Source organism: Lathamus discolor, chromosome 1, assembly GCF_037157495.1.
Source record: "Lathamus discolor isolate bLatDis1 chromosome 1, bLatDis1.hap1, whole genome shotgun sequence".
NCBI lineage: Eukaryota > Metazoa > Chordata > Aves > Psittaciformes > Psittacidae > Lathamus > Lathamus discolor.
Window position 1 is genome coordinate 4,866,167 of NC_088884.1, and position 25,837 is coordinate 4,892,003.

General features: G+C 47.0%; 1 protein-coding gene across 1 annotated transcript in view; it reads right to left on the bottom strand.

Moving 5' to 3' along the window:
• Nucleotides 1–25,837, bottom strand: part of PLXNA4 (plexin A4) — a 450,672-nt gene that overhangs the window by 146,563 nt on the left and 278,272 nt on the right. Inside the window, exon 4 of the mRNA XM_065672631.1 lies at nt 21,203–21,303. Coding sequence (XP_065528703.1) covers nt 21,203–21,303 — 101 coding nt within the window. The remainder of the gene's footprint in view (nt 1–21,202; nt 21,304–25,837) is intronic.

The following is a 25,837-nucleotide window of genomic DNA, read 5'->3' on the forward strand; positions in this document are numbered from 1 at the left end:
GCTCAGCCAAATATCCGTATAGCCATTCATCCTGCCTCTGCCACTGATAGCAGACACTTGGGTGGAAAAAGTAATAAAACTGAGATTATAGAGTGAAACATTTGATTTAAACTTGAGTTTCCAGCAAGCAATGACACGGGGACTGCCTGACTTGGAGCCTGCAGTGATGTCATTGTATTGAAAGCTCTCAACAGAACTTTATTTCCTGAATTTGCCTAATTGCTTTCCAGACAGTTGCATTCTGGCCTCCCTAATGTGCCCCACAATGTTGGAGAGATGAATGATACACTATATGAAAATGTCCTTTCTTCTGTTTGTTTTAATATTCCGCTTGATAATCTCCTATAAAGTTCCCTAGATCTTGTGTTATGAGAAATGGTGAGTAATCATCCCCTATTCACTTTCTTCATTACACTCATGATTATCTGGATGTATTATAGCCCTCTCAGTCATCTCTCTTTTAAGATGAAAATTGCCAAGTCATACAATCTCTCCTTGTCTAAAGATCATTAGAAACCTGTGTTACTGCTTCCCACCACCTTCCAAACACCTCTCCTCTTTCACTCTATGCCCATTTTTAGCTCATTTCAAAATACAGAAAACACCCTCAGCAGAGATTCCCATGGGAAGCCTTTGGGTGTTCCTTCCCTCCATCATAACCCTTTATTCCTGATCTTTAATTCCCACCTTTGAACTGGTTACTAGTCTATCAGAAGGCTCTTCTTCCGGTCCCATGACAACATAGTTGAAATTCTTCACTATGAAAAAAGCATAAATTCCTCTGTATTAACCACATCATCCGTATCACATGGACTTTGATTTATTTAAAGAACAATAAATGACTTGTGACACCCACCTCCCTCCCCCAGCATGTCATATGCTTTTCCAGTCTATTCTTAGTCATGGTTCAACCAAATTGACAGGTAAAACATGACAGAGTTCTGGATTCTAGCCAGAGAATCAGAGAATCATGGAACGGTTTGGGTTGGAAAGGGCCTTACGATCATCCAGTTATAACCCCCTGCGATGGGCAGGGACACCTTCCACTAGACCACAACACCCAAGCCCCTGTGTCCAACCTGGCCTTGAACACTGCCAGGGATAGGGCATTTACCACTTCCCTGGGCAACTTCTACCAGCGCCTCAGCATCCTCACAGGGAAGAACTTCTTGGATCCTTCATGAGTTCAACTTAAAAAATGAAGTTAATATGTTTCCCACCTTTCATTCCTCCATTATCAAGGCCAGTATAAGTAACGAGGTGTAGGACAGATTTAATAACTTGGCAATTTCATCTTACAGTTTCTTAAGGTCTTCTAGTGCTTATTACTTTTATGCTCTAGAAGCATTTTTTAGTAAACCTTTGGTGGCAGCAGACACTTCAGACAGCTTGTGCCCTTTGGAAAGGAAACTTCCAGGGGAACTTTGTTAAATTTTAATCAGGCCTGGAGAAGAGAAGCTACATGGAAACCTCAGAGCAGCTTCCAGTGTCTGAAGTGGGCCTACAAGGATGCTGGAGAGGGGCTCTTCATCAGGGACTGTAGGGATAGGACAAGGGGATGATGGGCTCAAACTAAAACAGGGGAAGTTCAGGTCCTTTCCAATCCAAACCACTCTATTATTCTATGATTTTTAAGAGATCATCAGTGTCTTTCCTATGTGGGCTGCCTTACAATTGCTTTGAAGTTCACACAATAGAGTTTTTACTATTTTTCCCTTGAATACAGCCTCCAGTTTTCAATAGTGTCTCTTCACCTGGCAAGTATTCAACAGGAATTTTTAGTTTAGGGGAGTGGGGTGTTGGGGGGTGTTCATTCACTTTTACCACCTTTCAGGACTTTTTTCACAGGTCAGACATGTAACTTCACGATCAGCATCTTATATGATATCTTTAGGCAGCCTCCAGGAAACCACAGAATCACCAAATCCTAGTTAGGGTTGGAAAGGACCTTAAGACTATGCAGTTCCAACCCCCTGCCATGGGCAAGGACACCTCACATTAAACCATGTCACCCAAGGCGCTGTCCAACCTGGCCTTGAACATTGCAAGGGATGGAGCGTTTACCACTTTTCTGGGCACCCTGTGCCAGTGCCTCAGCACTCTGTTCAGTAAAGAACTTCTCCCTTATATCTAACCTGAACTTCCCTTGTTTCAGTTTGAACCCATCACCCCTCGTGCTATCACTACAGTCCCTGATGAAGAGTCCCTCTCCAGCTTCTTTATAGTCCCCCTTTCAGATACCGGAAGGCTGCTATGAGATCTCCACATAGCCTCTCCAGGCTGAACAGCCCCAACTTTCTCAGCCTTGCACCTTTTCCTTTTAACAAGCTTCCTCATTTTCCATAAAAATCTTCATGTTGTCTCCACTTTGAAGTTGAACTTCACTGCCATTTCTATTTCTTTCATTTTACTTCTACAGGATGTTGAATTTGAGTGCTACGTGGTCACCACTACAGAGCAATGCCTTGATAGCTGTGCCCTGCAGCACGTCCCATAGGTAAATCTTGAGAGTAAATCCAGACTTGTTTCTCCTTTAGTAGCTTTACAGGTATGAGCTCCAAGTGTTGCGACATTTGCTTTGTGCATACGAGGCCACCTGAAGTCTCATTACCACATTTTCTGCCCTCCCAACCTCTTGCATTTCTCTCAGCATGTCACAGTCACTTTCCTAATCTTCAAGTGGTCAATAAACCAGCCTTAGCACTGTTCCCTTCCCTGGGGATACCTTGTCACTTGTGCAGAGATTGACCCTATTTTCTTTCTTTGATTTTACATTTTCTTTAACATAAAAGCCTTTTCTTTACCATTTTGACCTCTTCTATTGTTCCTGTGTGATTTATGCCACAGATGAGCTTCCTTCTATCAAGGTTTTAGGCTGTGTATCCTATTAGCATCTTCATTTAAAGCAGACTCCTAGCGAGTGCATAGAAGCAATATATTTAATTCTGTCTGATTGCTTATTTTCATGTGCCCTGATTAAAAGGGGCATTTGTTGGGATTGATTTTTGCTCTTTCTTACCTGAATTTGATCGAGTTCCAATCCAACCACTTTTCAAGGATAAATGCGTATTATGACTTCACCTTTAGACAATGAATTTCACCTTCAAAACCTCTTTCTTGCCTAATTTTTATTGAACTGGCAATGGCCAGGTTCCTTCCTGTGTCGGCTCCAATAAGGAAAAAGTTTCCTTATTCCTTATAAACTTTCCCTACTCTGTTTTCTTAACTGCACTGAAACACTGTCTCTGAGCCCGGTTTTGCATTTGTTACCTTAACAGCTTGTGTCTTTCCACCAGGATTTTCATCCTACTGTTTCCTTGCAATTGGGAGCTGTGGCAACCTCCCATTAATATATTAAACAATACAAGGAAGCATTCTCCAATCCTGGGGCCAAATGACATGGTCTAGTCACATTCATGCTATTAAACTCTTATTAACTTCCAAAACACCAAGGGGAAATCCTCCTTGACCCATTTAATTCCCAAACATGTCCAGGAATTGTTTGAAGGAGTGATAGCTGGCCCAAGCCAAACTATATTCTAACAACTTTGCAGCATAGGTAGTTGTCTTCCAGTGTCTAATAGCATTCCCTGGAGTTGTTTTATTTAGTACTACAAATATACAATATATGGACCAAGGATTCTTCCTGTTGGAGTCTGTTTGGATGCCCCATGGGATCTGTCACATCTCTACCTTGCAGGCAAATCTCTGATCATTCCTCAATGTCCTCAGAAACACAGCTACATGTTTACCTTCTGATCAAGTCTCCTATCATTCAGCTTGTTTCTGTCACATAGGGAGAGATCTTATTTGTGTGCTTCTTCACCCTTTCTCCAACTGTTAACCACATGTTACAGTTCATTCCTTCCTCTTACATTTGGCATAAGGGAGCATCCCTCCCTCTAACCTGATGGAAGGATTGCTTTACCATGCTGCCGTAAGCTCCATCAGCGAATTTCCCTGTCACCTCAAGTCCTTCCAATCTGACCCAACACTTATCAATAAGGTCCATGAGCTGCCAACACAACCTGCACCTACATAACATCTGCATATGGGGCAAAAGCTGATGTTCTGTGTCATGATCCAAAGCCCCTGTGCCATGACTCAAAGCCCCTCTCTCTTTCTGGAGACCTGGCAAATGAAAGAAGCATTAGGATTGTGGTATCAGCTGGAAAATCCGAGATCCAGACGTAGCAGTGTTGGGATTAATATGGTCAACTGAGGCTCTTAAATATATGTGTCCACCTTTAGGCGTGTGAATTCACATCTGAGCTTCCTAGACCAGGGGTTTATTCAATATGGTCAGCAGAGGCCAGAGAGACCTGATTCACCTGCTCTAACTCAAGAGCTCTCTTCTGTTGACCACATACAGGGTATCCAAGACAGCCATCTCGGGCTGGAAACTGTGACACAGGACCTATGGAGGACTTGGTCAAAGCAAAGCAAGGCCTCCAAAAGCCTGTGTTTTGGTAACTGAATAGACTCATAGTTACTTGAGGGTGAGCTGTGTCTTTCTTTAGACTCCACTGACTGTACTGATGGGGAGCAGGATCTCCTTGGGCTGTAAGGGGGCTCAGCACCCAGCTCGTACGGAGACATACGTATACACAAGACTCGGCAGGCCAGAGGGCTAAGCAGAACTGAAAGGGACTCTAGTGCTCTCACACACAAAGAACAGGGCTGGAAAGGACCTCCTGGTTCACCCAGTGCTTCTGCAGGCAACCCCTCCATAGCAGCTCATACAGAATTGTTATCAAGCTTTATCATAACACCAGCTGTATTTTTAGCACTCACTAATCCCAGTGGAAGATTACTTCAGATTCTCATTTTCATCCCAGCCATAAACATTCTTCTACCTTACTAAATGCCCAATTTATATCCATTCCCTCTTGGGCCAAGACTATCCACATCTTAAACAACCACTCTCTTTCACAGGCATTTAATCTTTAAATCCATGTAAACAGCAGTCCTACCTCTGGCCACCTTTGTATTCTACACTCATTGAGACCCGTGCCAGTCTCTTCTTGCCCACACAGCTCTGAAAGCCTCTCCTAACTCCATTTCTTTTATTCCTAATGCAGTTAGAAGAGTTGCAGTGTCCTAGCCCGGTGTCTTAGGCAAAAGAAACTCCATCACATCAGCACCATCAAATGTAAATCCAGTCAACGGGGAAAGACACCTTATCCTGCAGAGATACCTCAGTCTGTCTACCAATGCAGTGACCCTGTGCCTGCTCTGGACTCCCTCCAGGGTTATGCCATTGTAACCCTGATATGATTTTCTGCTGTTTGTGTCCATGTTGTTGGAAAAAGTGAGCCAACCTTCATGCCAAATATTCCAGGGAGGCTGCTGCAGGAGTGACAGGCAGGACAACCAACGAATTCCGATCTACTTTCTGGGATATATTTCATCTTCAAATAGCCCTGACATGGCAGAGACAAGTTGCTCTTTCAGACATTTAAAGATATGGTATAACACTGCTTGGCCTTAATTTTGGGCTTCAGCAAGCTATTGATTTTTTGATTCTTTATATTATGTTAATGATGTCATGGTCATATCAGAGCAGCAATGTACTCCTGTAAAGCTCCAGAGTGCAATATTTAATAGATACTGTTAGTATTAATTGATTTTGCTATAATTCATTCTACTCATGTTTCCACTCTTAAGGTTTCGTTGGGGGTTTTTTATTAATGGCAAATTCCCTCAGCATCCAGGCAGAGTGAAAAATCAAAGCACTTCCTTCTCCTCTTAGTTTTTAATTTGGGAATGGGGGTAGTGGGGAAGGTTGTCCTCTCCAACACACCCCAGTCAACAGAGCATTAAGTATAACACTCAATAACTGGACTGATGTGCTCCTGAGTAGCTCAAGAGGCAGACGAATTACGCCAATTGGCCAGATGAGTTTATGCGATGGGTCCACTCTCTTCCTTGCTCACCAACCCCTCCAGATCACAGAATCATAGAATGGTTTGGGTTGGAAAGGACCTTAAGATCACCCAGTTCCAACCCCCTGCCATGGGTAGGCACACCTCACACTAGACCATGTCACCCAAGGCTCTGTCCAACAAGTTAAAGCCAGGAGAAAACCTTCTATGTCAGCTTTTTGCCATTGGTCCTTGAGAGCAGAGATAGGAACAAAGAGTAGACACTCATTGTTGCTCTAATAGTACCAGTAAGAATTAAGTCCCTACCACACAGAAAATCACATTCATATTTAGGTATATCAAACCTTAGCCAGAGAAACTGTAGAATTCACATCCATACCTGAAAATAGACAATAAATTGAAGATGGGAAAATCATTCTACTTTCTGGGTTGGTCATACACTCAAAGTTACTTGCAAGCTTGTTTGCAGGATTGGGACTGGGTGAAAATGAGGAAGGGATCAGGCTGATTCACTCCCATCCATATTTGCAGTTTTTCTTCTCTCTGATAAAGCACAGCTCTTGGCAAGCATCCCAGTGTCATCCTCCTACCATTATTAAGTGGGTGGCTCTTTAGAAGTGCTGGGTGGAAGTGGCCTCCAAGGAGTCTGTCCTGGTTTTGAGCAGCAGCAGTCATTTTTTCTCCTTCTTAGGAGCTAGTACAGTGCTGTGTTTTGATCTTTTGGCCTTGGAGCAGTGGTGATAATGCCTATGTTTTCAGTTGCTGCTCGAATGTTTGGTGTGGCCAAGGACTTTCTGAGCCTCATGCTCTGCCAGGGAGGAGGGGAGGCTGGGAGGAAGCAGAGACAGGACACCTGACCCAAACTGACCAAAGAGGTATCCATACCACAGCACGTCATGCCCAGGGATGTAACTTGGAGTGACCCGGAAGGGTTGGGTCGACAGGGTTGGACGAGGTATTGGTCGGTGCTCGGCTGGGGGGAGTGGGGGCGAGTTATTGGTTGGCTGGTGTTGAGGTGTTGTATTCTTTCCTCTTGTTATTTCCTTTATCATTATTATCATTGGTGGTAGCAGTAGTGATCTGTGTTATACCTTAGTTACTAAACTGTTCTTATCTCAACCCGTGGGAGTTGCATTCTTTTTGATTCTCCTCTCCGTCCCTCCAGAAGCAGGGGGAGGGCAAGAAGGGGGGAGTGAGTGGACGAGGTTTGTGGTTGGGTTTAAACCACGACAGTTCTTTTTGGCGCCCAACGTGGGGCACGAAGGGTTGAGATAACGACGGAGATGATCAGATTAATAGTCGTCACAGTGCTGATTTATTGGCTCTCAAAGTTGTTTCTCTTGCTCTCAGCACTTCAGAATGTAGTACATTACATAGAGCCGGTATTCCCTGTGTTCGTGTTTATCAAGTGTGGGGCTTGGGCTAAGGTTTTTGTTTCACTGTACTTTATGGCAATGGCTTGTAATACGGGTGGGCTCCAGCAGCAGGGAGAGATGGACGTGGCCGTGGACTTGTACCGGGCCGTCCCGCTGCTCTTCACCGCCCTGGCCCTTGTCCTCGCCTCCGTCTTTGTGAAGCTGCGGGGAGCCGAGGGGGAGCGGCCCCGGGAGCCGGCGGCGGCCGAAGCGGCCCGGGAGAGCGGCCCCGGGGACCAGGCGGCGGCGGGAGCGGGGCCGGAGGCCGGGAAGGAGGCGGCTGCTGAGCAGCGGGAGGAGGCGGCCGAGGAGCCGAGCCCCGCGGAGGAGCCGAGTCCCGCGGAGGAGCCGAGCCCCGCGGCCGAGCCCAGTCCCGCGGCGGCCGAGAGCGTCCCCCGGCAGCCGCCCGCCGAGCCCCAGGAGGATGCAGGGGCCCAGGCAGCATTTCCCAGCACGGCAGAGGAGGAAGAGCTGCACCCAGGAAGAGAGAAGCTGGCGGTGGGAGAGCCGGCAGGCACAGCAGCTGCACCAGCCCCAGGGACAAGTACAGCAGCAGCATTGGAGAGTTCTGAAGGGTTTGAATGGCCTTTGGGTACCCTTGGGACCTGCCTGCTGATTGCGATGGGGATCAGCATGTTGGCACACACACAGAGGGTGTTCTACCCACGGCCATTTTGTCTGATCTCAGAAGTCAAGCAGACTCAGGTTTGCTTCTTGTCTGGGGTTAGACCACAATATGGGAGGAACAAGAGATCTTCCCCAAGGCTGGACAGCCATGAGTGGCAGTGTGTGTGGGACAGTATGAGCGAGTACCTGGTCCACTGGGCCCCTCCAGTGCTTTGGAAGCATTGGAGATGGAAGGCAGCTGTATGGAGTCCCCAGCAACAAGCTGCAGAAAATGCTGAAGGGGACAGTGAATTATTTTGAACCTGGTGGGCCCATGGCACTTCAGGCCATCAGGGCAGAGATGCGACACAGAGACGGACTCATGATCGAGGGGTGGACTTAGCAATGGACACTATTGCCCAGGTTATTCACTGGTGTGAACACTGCACACAGCCTCTCCTGCTCTGAGAGACTGTTACAAGAGATGGCGCCTGACATCATGGACCAGATGGACTCAGCAGCTTTATAGGTCCATGCACTAAGAAATGATGTTTTTCTCTGTGTATATGTAGATGTATATATATATGTAAGAGTGATGGCATATTGAAGATGTGGGATCTGAGCATGACGTGAATGGTATGGAATAAGGGGTGGATAATGTCCTGGTTTTGAGCAGCAGCAGTCATTTTTTCTCCTTCTTAGGAGCTAGTACAGTGCTGTGTTTTGATCTTTTGGCCTTGGAGCAGTGGTGATAATGCCTATGTTTTCAGTTGCTGCTCGAATGTTTGGTGTGTCCAAGGACTTTCTGAGCCTCATGCTCTGCCAGGGAGGAGGGGAGGCTGGGAGGGAGAAGAGACAGGACACCTGACCCAAACTGACCAAAGAGGTATTCCATACCACAGCACGTCATGCCCAGGGATGTAACTTGGAGTGACCCGGAAGGGTTGGGTCGACAGGGTTGGACGAGGTATTGGTCGGTGCTCGGCTGGGGGGAGTGGGGGCGAGTTATTGGTTGGCTGGTGTTGAGGTGTTGTATTCTTTCCTCTTGTTATTTCCTTTATCATTATTATTATTGGTGGTAGCAGTAGTGATCTATGTTATACCTTAGTTACTAAACTGTTCTTATCTCAACCCGTGGGAGTTGCATTCTTTTTGATTCTCCTCTCCGTCCCTCCAGAAGCAGGGGGAGGGCAAGAAGGGGGGAGTGAGTGGACGAGGTTTGTGGTTGGGTTTAAACCACGACAGAGTCAAATAAACCACCTCTGGCTCAGCTACATCTCAGTGGGTTTTGACAGAGATGCTGCACTCTGATAGCACCTTATCAGGCCAGGCAAGGAGCAGACAAAACAGGGAAGTGTTATCTGAGGTGAAATCCTGCCACCTTGCCCCTGGGCAGCCTGTTCCAGGGCTCTGCCACCCTCAATGTAAAGAGATGAAACTTGTGTTTTAGTTTATGGCCATTGTTCCTCGTCCTGTCCCTGGGCACCACTGAAAAGAGTCTAGCCCCATCCTTGTGGCACCTGCCCTTGAGATATTGATTGGCATTGATGGGATCCCCTCTCAGTCTGCTCTTCTCTAGACTAAATAGATTCCTGCTACGAAGGATCAGAGGGAGAGAAGACAGCCTTTTGCAAAGACTCTCTTCCCAAGATCCTCAAAGGCCAGTGTCCACCACTGCAAGGCACTATAGCATCTTTGCATGGCTTAGTGCATATCATGGCTGTGTTTTGTATTCCACTCCCATTTATAAGAGAGGGAGAAGACCTAAATGAGGTCCTGCCATTTACTGCTCTACTTTTCCTGACTGCATCAGGCTTCTGCCCTCCGCCCCACAGCTAGAAATCAAGCAGGGATGGAAAAAGGAGAGAAACAGACATATAACAAACACCCCTACCTCCCCCCCTATACTGTGCATTTAACATCTGCACCAAGCTAACAAGGGAGAAGCCTTCCAGGCATGGGTGGGTTAGATTGAGATTCTTTTCTTAACATGTCTCAATTAAAATGTAGATCTCCTTTACTGCCTGGGGCTAGAGGGGCAGGAGGCATTGGGAATGAGATATGGGAAACACAGGGGCTCTTGCTTCAGTCCGCTCTGTCCTGCCTGTCTTAACCCTTCTGGTGCCACCCCTACTCCAACAGCCAGACAATGGTGCAGGGGGATTTGGGTATGTTCATTGGGTTAAGCAAGGAACTACACGTGTTCTTGCACTTTGCCATGTCTACTAAGGCGCCTTCTGCTTTAATTAAGCAAACCCAAAACCTTATTCAACCGCTGCTGAGATGAAATTACTATCATTATGCTTCATAGCCAGTACTGTCTGGAAGCCTTCAGTCATCCAGTCCAGCTCCCTATAAGACTTCTGCAACCACACGTTACCCAAAGTGCTTTAAGGCTTTGGACCCCATAGGTGCTTGTGAGGTGAGGAAGTATTACTTCTTTTCTACAAACAAGGGGCTAAAATGCACAGAAATTGAGGATTGTAGTTATTGAAAGCTGGGATAGAGTTGTTTAGGTTCCCCCAATAGCTACTAAAAGGAATCAGCACTTCCAGAGGCCAATTCGCCCTATTGCCTTTAACACCTCAGGGTTACAATGAATGTGTCCAGAAAATAGTCTCTCTCTTCACTAGCTGCTGATACAAGAAACTGAGCAGAAGATGAGATAAATGCCTAAGTAACTTGTCCAAAATCATGCCAGGTATCTATAGCAGAGCAAGGAAATCAATACTGCTGTCTTTTCCCTATGGAAAATTCTATAACCAGTGGATCATGTTGGCATCCTTTGCTAAGTGCACAAAGGGGTCCAGAACTTGCATTTCCCAGTCAGAAACTGTCCCAGATTTTGTCTTACAACAGTGTCTCAGACCTTCAGCCCACACCAGTTCCCACTTCCTCATGGTATTCACAACCCCTCTAACCCCTTCAGGCAGGAGTTGTTAGTGAAACTTCCTAGGCACGGAAGCTAACAGTGGAAGAAAATCATCAGAAACCTGTCCTTCCTTCCATTATCAGGGGCTGGTGCCTGTGGTATTACAAAATAGAGCCATGCCTGCTTGCAGCAGGGCTGCCCCATATCCCACAGCACATAAAGCTCATAGCCAGGGGCAGAAGAAATTCACCATCAACACCTTTGTTCTTCACTGTGGATTTGGCCTCCTCTGCAAAAGATCTTATCTCAGTCTCCCCTGTCAGGTTAAAGCCATTCCCCCTTGTCCTGTCCCTACGTTCCCTTGTTAAAACCCCCTCTCCAGATTTCTTATAGCCCCTTTAGGTATTGGAAGGCTGCTCTAAGGTCTCCCCAGAGGCATATGGTTTGTATTTATGGGTAGGGGGGTGTGTGTGCAGATCCATGGAGAGGATAAAGACAAACCTTAAAGTTTTGCTGTGCTTTTCCTTAGTAGGAACAGCTTCCCTATCCTCCTCTCTCCCATCCCTTCCAAGACGTTTCACAGGTTGAGGATGATGAAATGTCACAGAAAAAACAGTGGAAGTGGAAGGCAGACGTACCCCCACCCTGGGGAGAGCTTGACTGGCATGCCATTTTCCCTCATTGGCATATCATTGGCTGCAGAGGCACCAGGGAGCATCTGACAGCAAGACAGAGAGCAATTCCCTACAAACAGCCCAGCAACTAAGGCAGTTTTCTGAACCATCCATATATCATGACACTGAGTGGCATAACCTTGCAGGAAAGCCTTGCCCTGCTTTATTGTCTAAAATACAGGTTTAAGCTGAAACAGGGGAAGTTCAGGTTAGATATAAGGAAGAAGTTCCTTACTGTGAGGGTGCTGGGGCACTGGAACAGGTTGCTCAAAGAAGTGGTAAATCCCCATCCCTGGCAGTGTTCAAGGCCAGACTGGACAGAGCCTTGGGTAGCATGGTCCAGTGTGAGGCGTCCCTGCCCATGGGACTGCCCATGGCAGGAACTGGATGACCTCAAGGTTTCCAACCCAAACAATTCTATGATTCTATGACTGAATTAGGAGCTTGGAGGATTTTAAATTCATGGGAAGAGAGAGATTGGTCAGATGGAAAAACCCAGACAGGAAATATCTGGGGATAGGAAACCCCAAGCTGGGGTTAGGGTCTACGTTGTTGCCCACACCCAGGGGTCTAAAGTCACTTAAGAGGTCCTCAGCTGGTCCCCATCTTAATGTTCCAGGGGAAATGGGTCTCCAGAGTAGACTTTGTGTCTTATTTGCCAGCCTTAGATGAACATCTCAGCTCCCCCAGGCATCCCAGTTGCAGCAGACAGCATGGATGAGTGACTGAATGGAGTTTCTTGTGCAAATAAAACCACCTATATTTCAAAGTCTCCTTATGTTCTCCATACATCAGTGTTTAGGCACCTGAATTAAGTCCTTGCTCCATGTCTAAGTTTCCTTGCTGGCTCTGTCAACCTCCACTTTGTAACCTAAGTCAGGGTACACTCCTTCCCTCTGCAGCCCCTGTAACTTTGCGTCTGAACTCCAGTGCACATCTAACAAGGTTTCTCAGCTAAGAGTGGTCATACAGATTTCTCCTGTTCCCTCCAAGGCTGATACCCTAGACATGTTATATGGGATATCTAGATATGCCACCCACCAGTTGGGTAATGTCCCAGAGCAAGAGTGATGCTGAGATGACAAAGGTCATCCAGCCTACAGGAGGACCTCTAGAAGCCCCCCAAAACACTAAGCACCATTATCCCTTTCTCATTGCATGACCTAGCACGAGACACACCTCCTAGCTTATAGCAGACTGTGTGCTGTGTTTCACATCAGAAGAAACCCCATAGATCTTTCTCTGCAGCCCTAAACCTGAGCTGCTAATGTGTCCGTGATGGAGACAAATCCCAAGTAGGACACTTAACTCACGAGGCTGCATGAGGAGAAAGCTTCTGCTGCACAAACTAATTATCTTCCTACCCCTTCCCACTGCCCTCTAGCAAAATAAGCTAATCAAGGAAGGAGGTTGTTATCAAAACACATTTACCACACGCCTGCGTCTTATGGTCCACAGTGCCCAGTGCTGTCCCCAAGTTGCCTCAGGCAGGCACGGACACCAAGATACTCAACCTGTGAAGGGCACAGCTCTGCCCTGCACTGCCAGGTAGACTGGAGCAGCAAAAGTGCTCCCAAAAAGGCACAGGATGGCATCCAGGTAATGGAAGGACATCAGCGGTGCTGGATGCACAACATGCAGGTACAGTGATGCGTCAGTCTAGAGAATATAAAGACACCAGTGGTGCTGGATGCACAACAGGCAGCTCTCCAGGATTCAGAGTGGTTTAATCAATGCCATCACCCATCTGTAGTGAAATGGGATTCCCAGGGGCCTCTGTTTCACTTGGGGCTTTATCACCATCAATAGGCATGCTCCTCTTCCCAAGAATTTGCCTCTGCTCTCTGGACTAAGAGCCCTGATCTCATTTCAAAAGGCCACTGGGAGAGCTATCACATTTGGGGCTATTTCCTCTGCTCCAAAGTGGAGGCAATGCCTGGGTGTGAAATGATGGGTACTTTAGCTATACATCAGCAGACAGGTTAAAGATTATCTGGGCTCAGTGCAGAATGCTTAATGGGTCAATGTCACTCTATGGAGCCCCCCTGCTGTGCACATCCCTCTGTGCGCAGGCTGAAACGCTGTCTCCAGTTTCAATAACTACCTGAGAAGAAGTGGGAATCACTCTGTGCCAAAGCCAATTGTGGGAAGATGACTCCTCTTTCCCTGGCTATCAGATGGAAAAGGTTCCCAGGCCATGTGCAGGGCTGTTTGAGCACCAGCTGGGACCAAGGAGGAGTGAAAGCAAGCGCTGTTTGCAGACAAGACACCTTGACAGCAGGTTCACTCCTACCTTTGCCACCACTGAAAGGCAGCACTAACCCTGCCAAGCAACTCATCAAAGGCCTTCAAACCAAATGAAAGATTCCCTGCAATTACTTTCCCTCTCAGAACTTATGTTTTTCTCCTCATATCGTGTTTTACGCCCAGTCACGAAGTCTCTGTCTCACTCTCCCCCTTCCTCCCCACCCCACTCCCGGAGGGATGGGGAGGAGAATTGAGAGAATGTAACTCCCACGGGTTGAGATAAGAGCAGCCCCATAACTGAGGTATAACACAAACCCCTGCTGCTACCACCAATGATAATAATGATAAGGGAAATAACAAGGGAAGAGAATACAACCACTCACCAGCCTCCAGCCGATACCCAGCCCGACCGAGCAGTGATCTCCTGCTCCCGGGTAACTGCCCCCAGTTTATATAGTGGGCATGCCGTGCTGTGGTATGGATACCTCTTTGGTCAGTTTGGGTCAGGTGTCCTGTCTCTGCTTCCTCCCGGCCTCCCCTCCTCCCTGGCAGAGCATGAGGCTCAGAAAGTCCTTGGTCAGACCAAACATTTGAGCAGCAACTGAAAACATCGGTGTTATCAGCACTGTTCCCAGGCTGAAAGTCAAAACCACAGCACTGCACCAGCTACTAAGAAGGAGAAAAATGCTACTGCTGAACCCAGGACACCTCATCACGTACCAATAGCTTGTATCTGGAAACCTGTTGCAATGAGAAATGCCCTCAGATACCTTGGACGTAAGGCAGAAGCTGTTCCCTGTGAGGGTGCTGAGGCGCTGGCACAGGGTGCCCAGAGAAGCTGTGGCTGCCCCATCCCTGGCAGTGCTCAAGGCCAGGTTGGACACAGGGGCTTGGAGCAAGCTGCTCTAGTGGAAGGTGTCCCTGCCCGAGGCAGGGGTTGGAACTGGATGAGCTTTAAGGTCCCTTCCAACACAAACTATTATGTGATTCTATGATTTGATCTGGAAGCCATTTGTTCTTTGTGTGGCGGATCCACTTTTAGGAAGATTAGGAAAATTGCCATGTATGTGTGACATCCAGAGGGTCTGCGTGGAGCCGAGAGCTGACCCAATGGCAAGACAATGCTAAGGCAGGAAAGGATACAGGAAGCTTTTCCTATTAAAAAAGTTCCATGATTGTAAAGACTTACTCATCACGCCAGGTAAATGCACTTGGAAATTGCTACCTTACTAAAGGGACTCCATTTTGCACCTTGGGATATAACAGCATAGAGCTTACAAAGTAGGGGCAGCTGAGGCTCTGATTTCTTGTAGTGGAAGCTGAAGGTCTATAGGATCCCAAGCCCCTGTTAGAACCAGTAAATCACTGTTATCTCACTATCTGTTAGAGCTCACAGTGGCACAGAACTGGGTGTGATATTCCACCCCTCTGCCCTGCTGGCTCCCTTAAGTACATCCCTTCCCAGTGTCCCTTCCCCACGCAGCACTTGAGGTATCCTCACTCCCCTGCACAAGTGGAGGAAAGGATTTGGAAGGAATATAGAGGAGGTGAAGGGGAAAAGAAAGTAAAAACCTCAGCCTGAAATACAGTCGTAGCCTTTCAGACAACAGAAAGTCAAGCAAGAAAAAGAGCCTTCAGAAAAGGTTCTATTGCAGCATGTGTAGGCAGCTTTGGTTACCCGAGACTCTCTAGTGATTCAGAAGACTTTGACCAAGAAAGTTAAAGGCAGGGACGATCAATGAGCCTCTGCAAGCAGCATCGCATCAAGTTACCTGCTGAGATGCGACACTAGGACCTGCACTCTGTGATTTACTCTTTTTTATTCCTGGTCTGGCAATGAGTCTGAGCATGGATAAGAAACCTCCCCCCCCAGTCCTTCACTCCCTAGTAAATAACTTGTTTAAGTGACCACTCACCCTCAGTCCGCTCAGCTAACCAGCGCACGGCTCCCCAGCCGTCGGGGTCGGACGGGCCAGGTTGGGCTTGGATGCCTGCGTGCGCAAGTGCAGAGCCTGAAGCTCGGCACTGTCATGGGGATGGGGACCGGGACGGGGATGGAGAGAGAGTCCCCTCGGTCCCAGCGCTCCTGCGGACCCAGCGACACGCAAGGGATAGGGATGGGGATGGGAGTGTGCGAGCAAAGGCTGTGGGCTCTGGCTCAGCTCCAGCAGCAGAGCAGGGGGGCAGGAGCCTCGGGGACCTGCCCCCGGGTTCTAGCCTTGGGCACAGAGTCAGTGAGGAGAAGGGAGAGGGGACAGGAGTACACAAGTATCTGGGTACACAAGGAGCCTGTAGCTACAAGGCAGAGGGGAAGAGCTGGAATGTGGAGGGGCACTTGCTGAGAACAGGATAAAACCCTTCAAATAGGGCTTTCTTGGGGGGTAAACAAACAAACTGTTATATGGCTTGTGAAGTGTCTCATAAACACCATCACTGCTGCTGCAGTTAATCATTGGTCAGCTCAGCCTAAGTGCTTGTGTGGAGCAGATTTTGGTCATCCCTTGACTAACACAGAGCCAGACGGATACAGGAAGGTGACTGGTACAGCCTATATCCAAGAGTCTTCTGTCACTGCTTCATTCATAGGGTGAGGATGCTTATGGGAGGCCACTGCATCCTATTCCCATAGTTCAAGATTAGGGTGGCTTCTCCTAGATGTGTTCTGCAGCTGGGGTGCAAAGCCAGCAGAGCCAGCTCAGGTCCCTAGGTGCGGTTCTTGGGTGCCAGAAAGACACCCAAAGGGCATGAGCAGGTCCTCACAGATGAGCAAAGGAGTGTGGAGAGCAGAGCCAACTGCTGTCCCTGCTCCCTCCGCAATAGGGCAGGCTGGTGATGCTTGAACAAACCCTCTTCCCTCCGCAGCAGATGTCAGCTCCTCCAAACCAAGTGTTTGTTGATGGCCTACTTTGCTCAGTCTCTAGAGCTGGTAAAGACTTTTGGGGGAGAAAGAAATCACAGATGTCCAAATGTTTCATTTTAATGAAGGAAGAAAGAGAGAAAAAAGTAATGCCTCACTTCAGAGTGACTTTTCCTATTGCATTTTTTTAGCAATTTACTAAAAAGTGAAATAAAATACCAAAATAAGAACTTCCGAAGTCCACATGAATCATTCTCTTAATTACTAAATGGAATCGGTCCCTTCTAAAATGGCTTTTGAGAACATTTCTTATAAAAAATAATTGGCCACTGAAATCTGGTAAAAAAAGTTTTGAAATATCACAAATCCTCCCAGAAAATGGGACTCTTTTCCTTTCTGATTGCAACTAATGACCTGCCAGCCATAGGAGTCCCAATAATAGCAAGGGCAGATTCCAGAGCAGAAGGAGGCTGGTGCCTAGAGGGGTACATACTTCCTTAAGGACAGCTTGTGCATGTTGGAATATTCATTTCAGAATTAGACAGAAGCTACAAGAGGATGAAGTTCCTCAAGCTGCACCAGGGGAGGTTTAGATGGATCTGAGGAACAATTCCTGCCCCAGAGGGTGCTCAGGCATTGGAACAGGCTGCCCAGGGCAGGGCTGCAGGCACCGTCCCTGCAAGTGCTCACACAGCGTGGAGATGAGGCCTCAGTGCCATGGGTCAGTGATGGCCTTGGCAGTGCTGGGGAATGGTTGGACTGGGTGAGCTTGAAGGTGTTTTCCACCCTGGTTGATTCTATGATTCTATGAAATGAGACAGCACAGCCAAGATCTAAGAGTGGCAGAGCCTGGGCCAGGTCCTTCCGCACCCAGCAAGGTCAGCATATGTCCCCTTCATAACATATTGCATCTCCCTCCAGGGATGCTGCTGCTCTTCTGCCCCAAATATCCATCTTCCTGGCAGCTGGAGTGTTAAGCATAAGCCAGAGACATTGTGCAGGGGTGAAAACCTGCATGGTTACCACAGGCTCATGGATCAGCACTTGCATATGTCTGGAGCTGGTGCTGTGGCAGGCAGGGAGGGCAAGGGCTCATTCAGCTGCAGAAGGATTTATTCCTTCACTGGAGCAAAGACCTGCAGGTACCTCCGTCCCTCTGCATGTGAGGGGGAAAAGAAGTAGAAGATGGTAACAATCTGGATATGAATGGAGACAGAAGAAACTTGACAGGGGGTTTAGAGGGGTGGTCAGGTACTGGATGGTGTCTTTGGGCATTGCTCTGTCTGACATAGGAGTAAGCAATGATTCATTTCAGGCTTGGAGAAAACTTTGCTCTGATCTCATCCCTCTCTGCAGCCCCCCGTTCAGGCTGGTGACATTGCTGCGACCTTGCAGCCAGGCACCGAGTGCCTCTGTGCCAGAGATTAGCTTTTCAGGCTGGTTCCCCCCCTCCCTGCTCCCACCCCAGCCCTCCATCCTCCCCAGGAGACCCATGCAGCAGGCGAGCGCCACGATTTCAATTTACACCAACTAAATGATTCATCGCTGCCTAAAGAGGCCTGAACAGCGCCCAGGAGGGGAGCAGAGCTCTAGCAGGGAAAGGCGGGGGGACACAAGATCGGGGCTAAAGATACAGAGATGAAAAGCTCCGGTGACCTGCTCTATATCGGCTCTCCTAGGGGCAGAAGCCAATCAATCCTTCCCCCCCCCTCCTTTCTCCCGCAACCGTCTGTGGGTCTGTCTGTCTCTTTGTCTCTCAGCAGACTCGAGTTTCTCAGTGTAAGGTTAGGACAGCAAGAGCTGTGGAAATCAATTCCTGAGCCTTGGCACGCTGCCCTTGGTGCAGACAGACCAGCTCTGCTGTGAGGCGATGGATGGATGGATGGATGGGGAGCTGGCCCCAAGCGTACCCAGACCTCTCATGTGCAGGAGATAAGGGTAGATTGGAAATGAGGGTTTGGAGAAAAGGGTCTGAGAGACAGAAAGACAGATGCTGTACCCCATGTGGCACTTTTCACCTGTCTCCCGATCTATCACTGTTCCTCTTGATGGTTTATACTGGAGGAGAAATATGAGTAAAAGGCATGGCTTTGCCCGCAGGCAGTCTGGTTTCCAGTACCTCTCTGCCCCAGGTCTTGCACAGCACAATTGACTTTTCCATCCCTTCCACAAAACAGTTCCTGCATCAGCAGGAATCCCCTTGGATTCCTGACTGGAAGGAAAAGGGAATGGAAGCGCTAGCACTCACGAGTGAAATGCTTATGGCACATTGCACCTGGACCATCCTTGTGCAGGACAATTATTGACAATGCGTTTCAGTTGAGGTCTGTTAATGTATCTTAAGGAGTTCTGCTGTTCAAAAAGTTCTAATGAGAGACTTCATATAATAAGACGTAAATAAGAGACATAAGGAGGTATTCACTCTTACCCTGAATATCCTGCACAGCCAAACTTTGTTGAATGGGATGCAATTGCTTCCTCTGCTCTCAGGGCTATCTAATGATGAGGAAACTGAGACACAGAGTGGAACACCTGAGGCTGCACTGAAAACTTCTTCCAAACTAGGATTGGAAATCAAATTTCTTGACTGCAATGGAAACTAAGGGAAGGGATAGACTGGAGTGGGACTTGATAACATTTCCCTTCAAACTGTTTCCAAAGAATCCACAGGGAATTAATGTCAGTGACCCTGCTGCAAGGTACGTGATTCTACATCGATAACAGGTGCCTCTCCTTTTGAGATAAGGAAACAGGTTAAGTGGCCAGAGGGAGGAGGACACGGGGATCCTGAATCAGTCAGGTCCAGACTGCAAGGCCGAATGTCTCCTTGAAGGACCAAATCTGTATGGGGGTTTCCTGTTCTGAATCAATGCTGCCACCCTCATTTGTCACCAACCATCACATTGCTGACACTCCTTCACAATGAGAATCTGCAGTAGTTTCTGCTCCTTTTCTCTCTTTTGGGGGATTTATTGCTGGATGTATTGATTGCTTGTTGCCACTGACCCTGGAGAGCAGATGAACTATCTAGCACTGGTGTGGTACAATCAAGAGCCAGATTCATGCTTCTCTATACTGTTTGCACATAGTCTGTGCTGTCCCTCCATTGACAGCAAAACACACCGTGCTCTGTAGGATAAGATGAGATGGAAACATATTATAGAGCTGTCTATCAATTAGAAATATCCTCAGGCCAGGAGGGTGAAAGTTTCATGGGTTCATGCCCACCAAAACACAACTCAGGGAATCGATTGCCAAGGATCCCTTGAACAGTTCCAGAGCCTGAGTCAAGGTTTTGAACAGGTTTTGGGATGGATCACCTAGTTCTGATCTAAAGTTAAGCAGTGTCATGGCTTTGGATGAGGGTCACACAAGTTAGAACATCCACAGAAGGTTAGATTATGGTACAGGTTTGCTCCCTTTCCTTCTGTCCCAGAAAGCAGCGATAGCAAAGAGGATCACTTCAACTGGATCACTGTGGGCACCAAGAGAGTTTGAAGGTGAACTCAATGGTACAAGACAGACATGCTGAAATAGCAAGGTCCATCAGAAAAAAACTCCATTTCTGCCAAGGACATTGTGAGACTTGAAGTGACTTGGAGTGACAGCACCCTGCAGAGCCCCGCTCAGCTGGAAGCGGTTGGTTAGACACTTTTAATTCACTTTCCAGCCATTGTCTCTGCTGAGAAGTTCCTGGCAAATAAGACCACCCTGCCACTCATAGCCAGGAGCTCCGCCAACACGACACCTTCCTCTCCATAGCTTTAACAGAGGGCTCTCTGCAGGAGAGCATCACTGTTAGTGAAGGCTGCAGAGAGCAAACTTCCAAGATTGAGAGCATCATTTAAAAGCCTACAGAAAACAAAGCCAAGGAACTAACCTCCCAGTTCTGAGGACACCTGGATTTCTTGCTCCTTGTGAGGCACTGGACAAGCCAGTACTGTAGAATAATGCAGTAGTGAAACCAGGTCCGTTTTTGGCCTAATATTCAGAAGCCTGAGAATGCAGATAGAGAGAAACTTGCCCAGCATCCTGGCCAGAGAAGCCAAATAACCAGTTTGGCTCATTAGTGCCCATCCATCTTCAGTGTCAACATTTTCCCACAGTGAGCATAAAAACCATATGGTCCCATTGAAATCTTACTTGGAGTAGACCCCATGATGCTTACAGGAATTCCTCTCTAAGGGCAATGGAGATAAGAAAAAGTCTGAAAGAGGAGAGTTATGGGTCAGCAGTGGAAGTTTGCAGGTGCCAAGACAAGTGCCTAGGCTAGGCTGCTATCAAAGCCAAACTGCCTTAAGCAATGGAAACAATAAGGCAATTGTCATACAGAGAAGACCTCATAGATGGTTTGATTCAAAGTACATCAGGGTGGACAGGCACTTTGCAGGTGGATCAGATGGCTGAGATCTGACCGGTCTCTACCACCCTTCTCTTCCCTTGCCTTCCAAAAAATGCTTCTTAGTTAAGCAGTCTCCTCCAGTAAGTCCCAGTGACCTTTCTGGAGGTATGTGTGTGACTCAGTGGCTCAACCAGAGACTGAGATAGCATTTTGCATCTCCGCCATGTGCTGTTACAGCTGTTAAGGGAAGATGGTTGGAGCAAAAGCAGGGCTGAGATGATGGCAAACATCAGCAGGTACTTACGTGTTGTGAAGAACACACCATCCACAGTGAGGGTCGCCTGAGCCCAAGCACTCGCTGCAGGTCTCGTGCTGGCTACATGACTCCACGGGCACTCGGGTGAGCTGCAGGAGGAAAGAAGACAACCTGTCAGGCCCTGCAATGTCCATAATGACTTGACAGAGGTGCCCCCCTCCCTGTCCTCTTCCCCTGGTTCACAGAAGGACATCCATGCAGAGCTCAGCAAGCTTGGAACAGAGGAATGTGGCTGCAGAGTGCTCCAGAATACAACTTGGTGCAAACCCTGTTGAGATCAACACAACCCCTGTGGTCTTCCCCTCTTCCTCATGGCCTTCCACACCTCATTGCCAGGTCATCTCACTTGCACAGTTTATAGGGAATCAGCAAATCACTCAGACTGTGAGCAGTCTGTGGTGACATGGTACCTTGAGATGGTTAAACTGTGAGTGATCTTCTGTATCAGGTTAAACTCGATGGATCTCAGTGCTCTCCTACACTTTGGTTGTGGTCTCATGATGTCTTTGTCTGCCTCCCGTGACGCCCTGCACACAACCACTGGTCCCAGGAGAGCATCAGCTCCACTCCCCATTGCCTGTGCATCTTTCCAACCATCAGTTGTCCCATCCCTGAAGAGGTTGTTTCCAGCAGGAAAAGGACAAAAGCCTGGGTGTTGATGAGCTTGTTGTCATCCTGACTTCACAGCTCTAAAGGCATGAGAGGAGGATTTCCACCTACTGCCAAAATACTGCATTATATTTTATTTTATTTTCCTTTCTTTCTTTTTAATTAAAGTATTTTAGTCAGGGAATTCAAAGAAAAAAAAGGAACTGCTTAGCCTGACTTTCTGTCTAATGGACCAGAGCCTTTTGATTCCTATTAAGTGTTGTAAACCCCTTACTTCTTTTGAAGCCAAACATACAATTTGGGCCCAACGACCTGATAGTCTTTTTTTTCCATTGAGTAAGCTTCAGAGAGCTTCTATAATACACAGTCAATTGCCAGAGCCTTCACCCCAGCTCATGTCAGCAAGGACAGTTTATTCCTTCGGCTGATATAGTGTGGTATTATACTGATGAAACACCACTGAGAACTGCCAACTGTAAATGGCAGAACAGCTCCTTGTGACAAATGACAAGGAAATACACCTGGATCCTAGTGGCAATTTCTTACTTGGTTCCACATTCAAGAGAGTTTGAGCTGTGAAGTGACAGATTAAGAGTCATTCTGATTGCCTCTGTAAATGAACCAAGAACTGCCTTTATATATCAATATATATCAGGCAAAGTTCCAGCTATTTATGGAGACCTTTTCTGGTTGTGTCAGAAATTGTCTCTTAACCCCTATCCAGAGGAAAAGCTAAACCCCTCTATTTTTACCTTTGGAAGTTGGCAATAGCTGTAGAAAACTTCAGATAGAAATATGGTGGGGTTTATTTACCATTGCACTGCTGCCCGTGTCAAATCACCCAAGGAAACCAACTACAGTTGCTGAAAGCTTCTAATAAAAAAGGGAGAATGTGGAAAAAACACCCTAAAACAAACCACAAAAACACCTTTCTCAATTTGAATCTATTGCCATGAGCATAAGAACATCAGAAAATCAAAACAGGGAGCCAGTCATTCGAACTTCTGGAAGTATCAAGAAGTTTCAAAAGTAGAATGGTTTGGTCATGAATGTAGTTGTTCCATCTTCCTTAAGCTTCAGTCATGAAGTTAGCAGGTGTTCATCAAAAATAAATGGTATGCACCAGGATTTCACCCAATTAGCCTTATGTTGAACCCAGCAGCCTGTGTTGCATCCAGAAAGTTTTACAAGTTTTTAAAAGGAGAAATCAAGGGGTGGTAACCTTATAATTTCTTATGTTGGCCATTCATAGAATCATAGAATGGTTTGGGTTGGAAAGGGACTTAAGATCATCTAGTTCCAACCCCTTGCCATGGGCAGGGACACGTCACAGTAGCGGTTGCCCAAGACTCAGTCCAACCTGGCCTTGAACACCACCAGGGATGGAGAATATGCCACTTCTGTGGCAATCCTGTGCCAGAGCCTCACCACCCTCACAGGGAAGAACTTCTGCCTTATCTCCAACCTGAACTTCCCCTGTTTCAGTTGGAACCCATCACCCCTTGTCCTATCACTCCAGTCCCTGATGAAGAGTCTCTCTCCAGCATCCTTGTAGCCCCCTTCAGACACTGGAAGCTGCTCTGAGGTCTCCATGCAGCCTTCTCTTCTCCAGGCTGAACAGCCCCAACTTTCTCAGCCTGTCTCCATACAGGAGCTGCTCCAGCCCCTGATCATCCTCGTGGCCTCCTCTGGACTTGTTCCAAGACCTCCATGTCCTTCTTATGTTGAGGACACCAGAACTGCACACAGTGCTGCAAGTGGGGTCTCATGAGAGCAGAGTAGAGGGGCAGGATCACCTCTTTTAATTCCCACCTATTAGACCATGTCTGTGCTGTGAACTTGCAGAAGAGGCAGATAATTCAGTTCTGAAAGACTAAATCTGACATCCCTCAATCCAGATGCAATCGATGGTGTAATCTCCGCCTTGTAATTAGAAATTTGGGAACACAGTTGGGATTGGCTATGAAGTTCCTACCCAAAATACCCTCAGTTTAACATATGGCGCTGCTCGATTTATCCTCATTAGCTGTAAATAGTTTTTCTGCATCTCAGTTTCTGAGCTAGTTTACATCTGCCTTATAGAAGTGAGCCTTGGTTAAGAAGTTTAGAGCAGAACATGCCCTTTTCCAACATGTAGTGGTGCTGGGTTTGAATGTTCTAAGTCAAAATCCACTTGTGACTATGACCTATGTATAAAAAAGAAGTCCTAGAATATTCAAATTTGCTATTTCTTTGCCCGTGGCAGGGGTTGGAGCTAGATGATCTTGAAATTCTTTCCAATCCTAACTATTCTATGATTCTATGGTGCTATGATTCTAAATTGTGGCAAAAAGAGTATATAAAAAGCAGTCTCTGTAATAATAATAATAATTATTATTATTATTATAAATATCATCATCATCATCATCATCATTTAATTAGCCATCAAAGGATACCTAAGCTCTTTTCAGAGACAGGAGGAACCTACTGGGAATCCAGATCTTTATCTTTGCAGAAATGCTTCCTTTTCAGTCTATTTAGGGTACTTGGTCTCTATAGGATGTAGTTTGTTGTGTAGGAGCACACCTTGCTCATAGAATCGTAGAATAGTTAGGATTGGAAAGGACCTGAAGATCATGCCAAAGAGCACAGCTATAGAGTATAGAGCTTGCACCACGCTACATCCCACACCCTGTCAAGCACACCAGAGTAGTAGGTGTCGTGGTGTCACCATTTGCATTGCTATGTGTTATTCCTGCTATATGAGACCTTTTATGAGTTCACCTCGAGTAGCTTTATTGTGAGATTAATTAAAACTGTACCTTGCTGACAAATGTCTTGGGCTGCAAGTGTCAGACCTTCTAATTAATAAAGAAAGCAACCACAAAAAACAAAGGAGCTGCGACTGAAAGGAAAAGCCACCTACGGGTCTGCAGTGGAGGAGAAGAAAGAGCATCAAGCAAATAAGGCACATCAGAGGTCTTATTTTCCTTTGCAACATCAACTGTAATTAATTCAGTTCAGCTTTCCAAGTTGAATGTTTGGAGGACTGACTGTGCCTCCTGGGAGCCATCAGCTCTTTATGCTGCCCCTCAAATAGCTGGAAAAGAACAGTCCATGCACCCTCCCAATTACAGAGAGAAGAGAAGCTGCGTGGAGACCTCAGTGCAGCTTCCAGTATCTGAAGGGGGCTACACGGATGCTGGAGAGGGGCTCTTCATCAGGGACTGGAGTGATAGGACAAGGGGTGAGGGGTTTAAACATTATTCACTGCCATGAGGGGACTAGACAGCACTGAAGGCTGAAATCTGCATTGTCAACCAGGCTGTGATTACTCCTTCCACCCCTTCTCCATCACTGGAAAGTCTAACCAACTTTTCAAGGTCATTTCTGAGCCTCGGTGAAGTTCCCTATGACTGCTCTTTCATCAGCGTGGAACTTGGAGTCAACATTTGCAAATACAAGCATGGTTTCAGCAGACAGAGGATTAACGAAAGCAAAGTGTCCTTCATTTGGGGGCACTATGAGACAGGTTAGAAGTCATTTATATTCCTTCAGTAGTTAAAGTGATACAGAAATTTAAGAGATTGCTGTTGTTTTAAGGGCTTATATCCTACATGTAATGAAGCACTTATCCCCATTTCATCAATGAAAGCACGTATCCATATTTTACCAACAAGAGCAGAAGCTGAAAGTGAGTCTTATGAAGATGAAGTAGGTGCTACCTAAATGTCTTTGAGGATGTGGGCTTAAAGCATCTGAGCAAGTTCAAGTTCATGTAAGAATTCCAGGAATGACCTGATTCTAGAGCACTAGGTTATTAACATATTTAGACTTGGGGTTCATTGAAATACAGAAGAAGTCATGGAATCATAGAATGGTTTGGGTTGGAAGGGATCTTAAAGCTCATCCAGGTCCAGCCCCTGCCACAGGCAGGGGTACCTTCCACTAGACCGGGTTGCTCTAAGCCCCTGTGTCCAACCTGGCCTTAAACACTGCCAGGTGTAATATATATTCCTGTCCACAAGCTTGATG